The 12,356-nt window shown below is 38.7% G+C and overlaps 1 protein-coding gene across 1 annotated transcript; it reads right to left on the minus strand.

Moving 5' to 3' along the window:
- Positions 1–586: 586 nt before the first annotated feature.
- arsj (arylsulfatase family, member J) lies at positions 587–11,987 on the minus strand. The gene is made up of 2 exons (XM_026268152.1): positions 11,238–11,987; positions 587–2,411 (listed from the first exon to the last, which is right to left on the minus strand). The coding sequence occupies exons 1-2, from the start codon at positions 11,564–11,566 to the stop codon at positions 1,034–1,036; spliced, it is 1,707 nt and encodes a 568-aa protein (XP_026123937.1). The 5' UTR covers positions 11,567–11,987; the 3' UTR covers positions 587–1,033.
- Between the last annotated feature and the right edge of the window lie 369 nt (positions 11,988–12,356).

Genomic DNA, 12,356 nt, shown 5'->3' on the forward strand with positions numbered 1-12,356 from the left:
TTATGTTCAGACTTCTAAAATCCTTGCTGAGGATGATCCATTTTGCAGAAAAAAAAAAGTTTAGTATTCACTTGTCATTCAAATGAGCGGAATTCTTCATTTTTTCGAACTATTGCAAAAGGAAAATAATGACTGCTTGCATGTATTTTAATATGTGTACCTATGGGTGAATATATGTGTGTGAATATATGTGTATTTATGTGATAAATGCACCGACACTATTTAACTGAACAGAGATGACATCACTGAATTCAATGATGAACTGCCTTTAACTATCATTTTGCATTATTGACACACTGTTTTCCTAATGAATGTTGTTCAGTTGCTTTGACGAAATGTATTTTGTTTAAAGTGCTATATAAATAAAGGTGACTTTGACTTTGACTTTGAATACAGTATCTACTGTAAAACAGTAAATACTAAAGTATTAGTGCTAGGTTAAGCATAATGATACTTGAAATGTGACACACAGCAAATTAAAAGAAAACAGGAGATTACGAAAAACATGTATTGATCTTACATTAAAGTTTCAATGGTGCCAGACCAGGTAAAACATAAAATAAAACATATATACTGTAATAGAATAGACATTTTGCCAATAACCAATTTTATTGAACTTTCCTATGCAATCCCATTTTTTTTATTCAAGCTGTAAGATGTACAGTAGTAATTCAAGTGGTTTCCTTCCTCATCATGCAATTTTTTATTTAATTTGTTTGTTTTAGCACCACAGTTGCAAAAACAATAATTTCTTTCCACTTTTTCTGCAACTAGTTGTCCTTACCCAAACTTGCAGCATTGTTTGAGACAAAAGTTGAATGAATCAACTATAGTTCTCTGCACATTGAACTGGAATAGAAAATATTTAAATTACACACTACTGACTTTTAAATTGAAATTGGAGGTAAATCTATACATCAGTGAAAATGACTGTGCTGGAAGTTAAAGATTACAGTCATCCCTGAGTTCATGCCACAAAATCTAACACAAAAGTCAAAATGGAAGCATACATTAACATAAACTTCTATAGACTTCAGGTCTTTCTTTTGAATTTTCCTCTTCGTTTCTTTTTCCTCCAACTCTTCATCTGTTCCAAATCATATGAAAGAAGGTTATCATCCTCATCTTCGTCATCATTTGTGTACCAGGGACCCCAGACCCCTCCATTATACTGAGGATTGGATCGATAGTCTTTGGGAGGGTAGCGGCATGGCACAGCTGTCTTGTTGTACCGTAGAAGCCTGATTAGCATCTTCTTCACCACATGTGGGTATCGTAGAGAAAGGTCCACTCGTTCATATGGATCCGCTGTAATGTTGAAGAGCCATATAGATTTGCCTCGATCCCAGTTCACACGTTCATTGTGCCAACGATTGGCCAACAGCAGTTTGGAGAAAGTCTGTGGTGGAATCCAGTCACTATATCCTGGCACACCAGTCAGGAGCTTCCAGTCACCTACACGGAGTGCTGCCTGGATGGCCGTGTTCCAGATTCCATAGCCTGCTTTCCAAGAGCCATTCTTGGCTTTGGTATAAACAGGGTCTATGTTGTGTAGAATATCCAGTCGAGGCGAGCGACGTCCCTCACTGATCGCTTCCCAGACATCATAACCATCGAGGTTCTGGTTTTCATCTAAAGTACCTTCACCAAGCATCACCAGTGTTGGGTACCAATCAGTAATATGGATTAGAGCCCTGCTTCTAGATCCCTTTTTGACCAGTAAAGGGCTGTGTACAAACCCTACCGCTCGTATTCCTCCTTCCCAGTAGGATCCTTTACTGCCTCTTAGTGGCCAGTTGCTGCCTCCTGCCATTGGTTGACCTCCATTGTCTGAGGAGTACACCATAACCATGTTGTCATAATAGCCATACTGCTTGAGAGCGAGAGTTAGATTGCGTACTGCCTCATCCAAGCAGCTGACCATTGCAGCATACTTACGGCGATGCAAGTTTGGGATTGACTTATAGCGTTCAAGGTAGCGGGCAGGAACCTGCAAGGGTGAGTGTACAGCCTGGTAGGCCAAGTAAAGGAAGATGGGTCGTTTAGGATTGTGAGATGCCAGGATGTTTATTGCCTTTTGAGTATACATGATGGTCGAATAGATGCCATGGTCCTGCTCCCAGGCAGCTTCTTCCCCCTCATGAAGATCGTACCCACACATTCCTGGGCTGTCACATTTGTAATGACTGTAGTAGTCGCCACTACCCAACAAAGAGCCAAAGAAGGTATCAAAGCCACGCTGTGTAGGCATACAGCCCCGTTTATAGAAGCCAAGGTGCCACTTCCCCACCATATGAGTAGAGTACCCAGCGTTCTTCAGTTTCTGAGGAAGGGTGACGTTCTCCAAAGGGAGGCAATTTGGCTGACTGGGTCGGATGATGGAATGCTGGAGGCCAGTGTGGATTTGATATCTAAGACATTAAAAATACAACAACAGTTAGTAACAATTAATAATAAGCATTGGATAAAACATATACAGTATTTGGTCCTCAGTTTAGATGACCTATTACTTATATATATTATATATATATATATGTATATATATATATATATATATATATATATATATATATATATATATATATATATATATATATATATAAAAATTGTTTTTTTTTTTTTTGACCGTCATACGTGGAAGCCATTCTATCAGATGACGTAAGACGTCAGCCTTGTGTGATTAATGACGAACACGGCGACAAAACAAAACAAAATGCCGTTCATGAATTAGAAGCACAAAACAAGGATTTGTAAAGAAAAATGTCACAGGATTTCGATATAAGCCAAGATAAATCTGGTTTTCCTTTGCTAAAGTAAGGAAACTTTGTCAGCAGAAGTGAGAAAAAAGTGTTTATTACACCTGGATAAACACAAACATACTTGGCATCTACGCTAATATTTAGGTTTTTTCCTCCATTTTTTTTTTTCTCCATGCTGTCACCGATGGAGTATCGGTTCCTTGCCGCTGTCGCCTCTGGCTTGCTTAGTTGGGGTCACTTCATCTACAGCGATATTGTTGACTTGATTGCAAATAAATGCACAGACACTATTTAAACTGAACAGAGATGACATCAATGAATTCAATGATGAACTGCCTTTAACTATTATTTTGCATTATTGACACACTGTTTTCCTAATGAATGATGTTCAGTTGCTTTGAAGCAATGTATTTTGTTTAAAGCGCTATATAAATAAAGGTGACTTGACTTGACTTGTTTCTTCATTTTACAAGCACAGTACCAAACAGTACACACACTGTTTAAAGGACATAGAAAAGGACAAGAAAAGAGTTTGCAACCTCTTCTAGAGCTTAAATTTTATGGTAAAAGTTTCCTGTCATATTAAACAATGCTATATCAGGTTATATGATATTTTGGTTTTAATATAATTTCATGAAAATCTAGTCAAATCAAATGTCTTGTTCTAAACAGCAGAGAGGTCAATTTAGGGCAAAAATATGACTTAAATGTCTAGCTTAAATGAATAGTTATTTAAAAAAAAAAAATTGAAACAGGCTGATGGGTTCTTAAAAAAAGTGATTATAATCACAGCATTAAATGACTTGGCACAAGCTGATTGGTTCATGTTACATATGCAACCAATGAGCTTACTGCTAAATTGCAGGTTAGCATCCACTTGAGTATTTTGCAGTGCACTTTTAGAGTTCTTCTGAAACTTCTTCTTTTGAGATCTGCTACAGGCTATTTTATATGCTATTTGTGCAGCAACAGTATGTCTTAAATAACTACAACAACAGCAATTACCAACAGTAGCAGCAATTCAGCAGAAGCAGAATAGCAGCTCTATTCTGTCAAGAACAAATACCATATCCATTACCATGTTAAAATCATAAGAGGAGTTGTCAGAATAAAGCTTACTTGTTTTCTTGAGGAAAACATCCCACTTTAATCTCTCATCTGCTTGCCTCCTCTAGAGTTTTATAATCTAAAACTGGAAATCTAAAAACTGTGATTTGGCAATTCAGATTTGCCAAAGTACTAAAGATTATTCTGCAGTCACACATTATCAACATAAATGTTTCATTGAATTGGTTCAAGGCTAAATTATCTGACTATTGTTCAGCTTCATATAATATCCTTACTCTTATTGTGTCAACAAGGAATCTAATTCCTTTTCTAAGGAATTTTAAGAGAGTGAATGTTTAAATCACACAAATTTGAGAAGTGTTTTAGAGTGTTCAGTGTTTTTATTTCATGACAGGTCTTTGTATACATTCTTGCAAATAATGGCAGTTTTCCCATTTTACATCCTTTGAGTGTTTATTCTACTCCATGTCTAACCTTACATTTGGACAAAGGTTATGTAAGTACGAAAAACAAAGCATTTGTTCTTATGCTTGCCATGCTCTTTAATTTAAAAACATAAGCGAAAACAAAAGTACAGTAATAATTATTTATTACTTTATACAAATAATAATTCCATCAAAATTACCTTAACCATACATGGTGTAACCTGGTACTCAAGAATGTAAGAATTTAAGAATTTCCTGCTTTACATCAAAGAGATTCTGGAGAGATTAATCCATTAATGCCCAATTCCTGTTCACAGTAACCCACCCGGATCTGGCTGTAGAGTCCTGGCCAATTCTGGCAATGACTCAGATCGGTACTTTTATAGATGTTTAAAATAATATAGCAGTAATTGAGGAACCATGTTTATATGCGTAACCTGAGACATTCCTCTTCAGGAACTCGAGCTGCGTAAGAGGATGCTTTGGGAAAGTCTATGCCCACGCAGCCAGACTTTCAAATCTCTGCCTAGTGTGGAAGAGCACAGCTAAAGCGAGAGAAGGAGTCTGGAGCCTGACAAATAATCAGGAATTAGCCAAACTTCAGAAGGAGTGAGTCTTGACCCCCAAGAGAGGGGAGATCAGAGGACTCAAGGTTTTAGGATAACATCCTGATCCACCGTTTAGCATTAGCTTCTAGGAACAGAGGCTACATCTGTACTATGGCATCCAGGGGAGCTGGATGAGTCAGAGAAAAACAGAGGTGATAGTGCGATATCAGTCGAGTTAAAAAACAGATCCACCTGAGCCTGGCCAAAAGGTCTCCAACTCTGCTTCACCATCTCGGTGTAAAGCCTCCATTCCCCGGGACTCGGCCCCTGCCTCAACAAGATGTCTGCTCCCATATTTAGATGCCCAGGAATGTGAACTGCTTTCAACAAGAGGAGTTTGCCCCGGGACCACACAATGATCTGGTACGCTAGTTTGTACAAATGGCGTAAGTGCATACCCCCTTGGTGGTTGATATAAGAGACCACCGCTGTGTTGTCTGTGCACACCAACACATGGTGGCCTCTTAGGTCTGGGAGAAAGTGTTTTAGTGCTCGAAGCATGGCCAGCATCTCCAGGCAGTTTATATGTCATGTCAGATGGCGACCACTCCACAGACCATGGGCAGGGTGGCCACTCATGACCGTACCCCAACCGGTGAGGGACGCGTTCGTTGCTACCATTACACAGCGACAAGGAGCACCCAACACCAGGCCCTGAGACAAGAACCAAGGTTTCCTCCACATGTCTAAGGCACGTGGGATCTCCATGTTTCCCCTCAGGAAGAACCCCTTGTTCTTGAGTCACCACTGTAGGGATCTCATGTACAGCAGGCCTAGGGTTTTCATATTGGTCACAGCTGCCATCAGACCCAGCAGTCTGGAACTGCATGACTGTGGGTGACAGGCCTTCTCTGACTCTCGTGACTGTGGTAAGGATTGACTCGATCCGTGCAGGAGACATATGTGCCTGCATCGTGGTTGAATCCAACACCACCATCCGCTCTGATTGAGTTAATATCATCTAATCGCTGATGTGGTTGAGTCTTGAAAGTGTGGGAAGAGAGTGCCAAAGGAAGAACCAGTATTGGTAGGCTTTTTCTCCCAAAAGCAAACCTCAGGAACTTCCTATGATGAGGAACAATGAAGTACCAGCATTAGGACCCATACTCTGCAACGGGGCCAACCAGGGTGGGAAAGGTCCAGAGTCTGCTCGGGCAAGACCCAGTGAAGCACACTTGGAAGGAAACCGGTCTTGCGAGACTGGCCTCTGGTGCACCTAGAGCAGCTAGCTCGGTGCTCTGAAGGGGCCGGGCTGGCAGGGGATGATCCATCTCATGAGGGCACTGAGGAGAGATCGGCACCATGTAATGCGGTGTACACTGCTCTTCCCCAGAGGGAACTGGCCCTAAAGAATTCGAATCCTTTATGACGAAGGCTATCCAGTGAGAATGATGGTAAGCAGAACCACCTTCCACTAGAAGCCTTCGGCCTCGGAGTGCCACTCTGACTCTAGACTCTGCGGAGTACAAGAAGTGACACCCCAAGCACGAGGGGCTGGAACATGGTAGGGTTGGGACTACTCCCGCCCAGCAGCCCTTGCTGACCGCCTTAACCTCCTCAGAGGAAGAGAGGTAAACACGTGTTCTCACTCGAGAAATGTCACCAACAATCACTAGAAAGCTGGGGTGAAGGCAAGATTCTCCACAAATGTGAGCCAGTAGAGTTTTGGAACTGAGATCATGGACCAATGGGACAAAGATTAACCTTTATCTAAGTGATTGGAAAGCAAAAGTGTGGAGAAAAAAAGGAACTGCAAATGATCCTAGGCATACAACCTCATCTGTAAAGATTGGTGGAGGTGGTGTCATGGCATGGGCATGCATGGTTGTCTCTAGAACAGGACTTCTTAATTTTAATGATGACTTAATTTATGATGACAGTGGCAGAATGAATTCGGAAGGGTACAAAATCATTTTGGCTACCAATATTCAAGAAAATGCCACCAAACTCATTAGAAAGCACTTCATATTAGAACAGGACAATGACACAAAGCACCCTGCCAGTTCAGTCAAGGTCTTTATCAGGGCAAAGGAATGTAAAGTCTTAGATTGCCCAAATCAATCTCTAGATTTAAATCCGATTGAACATTAATTTCACCAGCTGAAGCAGAGACTATAGATAGAAACTCCCAAAACAAGCAACAGTTGTTATTGGCTGCATTAAAGGCTGGGGAGAAGCATTTCAAAACATAAGACCAAGAGTCTGGTGATATCTATGGGTTGCAGACTCACTGCTCTGATTGCATGCAAGGGATCTGCAACTAAATATTAGCTTTTAATATTTTACATCTGCCTCAAATTCAACTGTTGTATTTTTAATTGACCCTGAAAGTTTTACTGTACCTCCACTGAAGGTCCAATCACATAAAACTTTATAAAGTTATTGTAAAATAAATCCCTATCATCCATTTAATGTGCTGTGTGTTTGTGTGTGTGTGTGTGTGTGTGTGTGTTAATCAATGTGTTTATCATTGATTAGATGTAAATGAAAGAGTGTTTTTATCATTGATTAGATGTAAATGAAATCCTAAATTAGATCTGCTCATCATTTAAAGCAGTCATATCTCTTCACAGGGTTTCAAGTAAACTGCTCATTCATTCATTAATTCATTCCTTCGTTCATATGGATTTGTTTTACAACATCTTTATGACTTTTTTTGAATTGATGACAGAATTTACTTTTTGGGGTACACTATCCTTTAATTATGCCCTTGATTGTTCAATTGTGGAACTTGACAGCCTGATGCCACAGAAATAGAAGTTAAGCTATGTAAGTGTTACTGTTTATTGACTGTTACTTTAGTAAGTAAGTAAGTAAGTAAATTTTATTTATATAGCACCTTTCACAGATATAAATCACAAAGTGCTTTACAAAGTGCAATAAAAGAACAATAAAACTAAGAGAATAAAAATTAAAACCACAAAATATTAAAAACATAAAACATAAAAGCCCAATCAACTAAAAGCTTGTTTAAATAAAAGTGTCTTCAGCTGCTTTTTAAAAAAATCAACAGAAACGTCCACTCGCAGTGACAGGGGCAGGGCGTTCCAGAGTCTAGGGGCGACTGCTTGGAAAGACCGGTCTCCCCGAGTTTTAAAGCGGGTTTTGGGGACCGTTAGAAGGTTCTGACCAGAAGACCGAAGAGCGCGGGAGGAGGAGTAAGGGGTCAGCAGGTCAGTAATGTACTGGGGGGCCTGTCCATGCAGGGCTCTGAAAGACAAGACTAAAATTTGAATTTGACTGGAAGCTGAATTTGACTGGAAGCCAATGTAATGAAGATAAAACCGGGGAAATGTGCCCCCTTCTGTTGGTTCCAGTTAAAAGCCTGGCTGCAGCATTTTGCACCATTTGTAGTCGACTTTATTGCATCATGTTTGGTAAGGACACAGTATATGAGTCTGTAGGAATCTAAATGGCCAAATAGCATATTCCTAATGTTTTTAATATTGTGAATATACAATATATTGACCAGCATATTTATTAATGTGCTTGTGATGCTTTAATATGACAAGTCAAGTGAAGACAAAGAGGAGGGAATAGGATAATGCCTAAACCTCCATACCCATGAAACAACAGCACTTATGAACTACCCACTACACCACAGGTCCAATCTCATTCTGGTTTGTATACGCAGCCAGTGTAACCTTTCAAATTTAGATAATGTAGCATATAACTAATATTAAACTAAAACTAATATGTCCCACAAAACATTGGTCACCAAATCCATCAAAAAAAACTAAAAAAAATCTTCAACTAGGCAGTGCTGGAAGCCTTTACGACCCATGTTCTGCTTGCTCCAACATCCCTCCCACATCTGCTTCCAATAAGTGGGACATACTCCTCTCTACAGCTAATCAAATTCAGACCACAGAGCATTGAAACATGTTCCCTCATTCCCACTACCCCAGCCATTAATTACACCCTCTTTCTCTTTTCAGTAACCCAGTAACTAACAATCTCAAGGCCTTTTTGTCTGATATCAGTAGAGCCATCCTATGATTTTTGATTCTCATATAATTCACTGTAAGGGGTGAGTTCCCCCAAAACAATTCCCTCATCATTTACTGAACCTCATAATTTTACAAACATGTTGTTGATCTTCTTTCTTCCTTTCTTCTAGTCAGTGAGTTGAACTACAGAAGAAAAGTTCAGTTTTGGGAATTAACCACAAGATGTACAATATCTGACTCAGAAGTATAATTTGTTCTTCTCTCATAAGATCTCATTAACACTCAAAGTAGAACTAGAGCACATTTTACATGCACAATATTTCTTATATTACTTACACAAAGAGGGTTTAGAAGACTTGAATGGACATAGTGCACATGGCAGGCCCCATTTTTGTGCCTTTGTTTTTTTTTGACAATTGTTAACAGTCCAAGTCACCACAGGAGTTTTATTATTTTTTATGATTTAAGAGTATACAGTTTACAAGCCAACTAACCATTTAGGCTTGTCCATTAGGGCATTGTTTCCAAATGTTGGAGCTTCACAAAACTACACATTTTCAATGAGTCCCTTATCTAAACAATCTGATTCTCTCATTAATCATCAGCTTGTTAGTAGAGTGCTCATGAACTGAATTGGGTGTGTCATATAAGGCCCAAACATATGGCACAGTCCTATTCATTCTGATGTAGTGCTGATATGGCAGCTTGTTGAAGACCAAAATTTAATTAGGTTTTATCTAATTTGTTTTTTAGCTACAGCTGGACTGTCCCATACAGGTGGGGTCATTTGTGCACACTTTGTATAAGCAGTTTTAAATAATATTTTATAAAATGCTACCTAAACTATCACATAAAATATTACATATAAAGACAAAACATGTAACATGGAAGTTCTTGGAAGTTTATGATAATTTATTTTATCAGTGTAGTGAACACCTTAAAAGGGTAAACGCTAGCAAGAAGAACCAAGCTTGCTATTTATATGGGCAGATGTGGTGTTTTTGGACTTAAGATCAAAAGGCATCAAATTTAGGCACCCATCAGAGAAGCATAAAGCTTTTCAACAAAAACATGACCAATGTTTTTCCCTCTCAATTACATTTAGACCCTTAAAAGATGCCAACATAAACAACTTTTTCTGTAATGTAATCTTATTTGGTAAAAACCTTATTTTGTTGAAGAGCATTTCAAGATTAAGCAAATATAGAGGGTATAAAAAGAATAACAGTTTAAAAGGTTAATCATATAACTACTAAAACCAGCTGAAAATGTAATTTTTTTCAGAAAATTTGTATTTTACCACCTGGAACGTGGGGTTTGTTCCTGAAAAGTTACTGGGCTAATTTTGGGCTATTTTTTAGTGGGAATTGGGTGGGTTTTGCTGTGAAAACCTGGCAACCCTGATCTTTGTGCTTCTCCCTAAAATTAAATCATCCTAAAGAGGTCAAACTGTGGTTTTCAAAAGTAGTGTGCTTAATTTTAAAATAAAATGTGAAAACATCAAGTTCTGGGACCTCGAAATATGGTAAACATCTGGTACAGTGTAGCAGCTATGGGTGGATTTATCTACTGGTGTTATAACTGCAGGACCTACACAAAGAGCTTTTGATGTTTGTGATGTTGATCTCATATATATATTCTATGTGTTCAGAATTTTCTAGGGCAACCACACAACAGTCATAAGCATTGCAGTGATATATATATATTACCCCAAATCCCAGTTACAGAGAGCCACAAAGCCATTCTGTTCAGCATATTCATTGTAAATGAATGTGGGGAGGGGCTGATTCATTCATTACTTGCAAAGCAAATTGCCAAAAGAGATTCATAGCAACCTTCCTGTTTCCTGAGGCGTGGACCAGATGTTTCACTACAATGGGAACTCTGGTGTCAGGCTTTTAACACTATCGGTGGAAAAAGATGCACACACAAAAACACAATCTTGTCCCATCTGAGTATCCCATAAAATTTACATACTGTTCACAGATGCTATTCTGCAGCAGTACAATTGTCCAAAAATTAATAGATTGTTTAGTTATGACATCGTTACAGCATTACATATCTGTCTATGAAGTAAAGACTAGACTTAAGCCAGACTTGCTAAATGTCTACATGTATTACATTACATAACAATGAAAATATCAAACATCAAGTGACATTTATTTAAAATGTACAAAGAACAAACTTTCCCCAAAAGAAGGTTATTTTATATAGATTTCTGTTCAAAATAACGACAACAAGTATTGTAACACTTTTATGTTATCAAACTATAATGTGATTACCTAAGACACACGCATTGATACTTTGTTATTTAATGGAATGTATTTGATTTTAAAGTGTTTCTTAAGTGTACAAAACCTTTTGGGGGCAATTATATCTGGTAGAGACGTAAACATATTCATATGAATGCTTTAGGTTATATCCCACCTGCCGGTCATCAGCTGGCTCCTTGAGGGGCTACACAGAGGCTGCACATAGTAATTCTCCAGTTTGACTCCTGCTGCAGCGAGTCTGTCCAGTGTTGGGGTCTTTATTTCAGACCCATGATACCCCACGTCTCGAAATCCTTGGTCATCGACCATAATAAAGATGATGTGAGGCTGAGATGACGGCTTTTCCAAGTTGTTCACACGATTCGAATGAAAGCCGCTCTTCCATGTTCCGTATGTTGAATTGACAATGCCGCTAAAAGTAGTCAAAAGCGTCAAAAGAAACGTACTTCTTCCCATTCGTCCGCACATTGCACCTAAAACCATTCGCTCTAATTAAATTTAAAGTTAAAACGAAAATCAAAACAGAGGATAACTCTGTCTTACTCTTTTCACAGCCCAAAATAAAACCGCTGCATGTCATGTTCCAGGAGGGATATCCCTCGGACTGGGGAAACAGACGCGCTTGGAAATTAGGTTCGCAAATCGACCAACCCTGTTTTTAAGAACTTAGCCATATTTTTGCAAACGTGTCGAATGTTGTCGTGCGGAGAACATCTATTTTAATTAAAACAACTGTCCAAATATAACAGGTTAGTAATAAAAAAATATATAATAACTAAAAAAAAATCTAAAAACCTAAATCTATGTATATGCAAACTCGGATCGCAGTAAGTTCTGAGCATCACTCCGTCATTATTATACGTTATCAGCGGTCGATCCGTCTGTCTTCTATGACAGACCTTATCTTTCGTTGGAGTTACTCTTCAGTGCCATATACTCGCGTCCGATTCGCGAATGAATCGTTCTTTGGAGCCGAGTTTTGTAATGATTCAATTGAACCGATTCACCTATACAAATCACCAGATTGTTGTTAGGGACCAAGATAGGGATACCTTTACAACTGAAATCACGTTGATTTATGTAAAATAATTCAAACGTGGAGATAAACAGCAGTATATAATTATTATTAAACAAAATTAACACAAAATAGCACGATGCGTCTGGGAACTCTTTTAACGTCTTGCAAACGAATCAGTGAATCATCTTTAAACGGGTTCATTTAAACGAACCGATTCACCAAAATGAATGGGACTTCCCAAAACGCTTTATGGAC

The sequence above is a fragment of the Carassius auratus genome, chromosome 7 (genome assembly GCF_003368295.1).
Source record: "Carassius auratus strain Wakin chromosome 7, ASM336829v1, whole genome shotgun sequence".
NCBI classification, from domain to species: Eukaryota; Metazoa; Chordata; class Actinopteri; order Cypriniformes; family Cyprinidae; genus Carassius; species Carassius auratus.

Coding starts and splice junctions, on each gene's coding strand:
- arsj (XM_026268152.1), bottom strand. CDS start 11,566: ATGGTTTTAGGTGCAATGTGCGGACGAATGGGAAGAAGTACGTTTCTT. Junction 2,412..11,237: donor AGCCAGCTGATGACCGGCAG/GTGGGATATAAC, acceptor TTAATGTCTTAG/ATATCAAATCCACACTGGCC.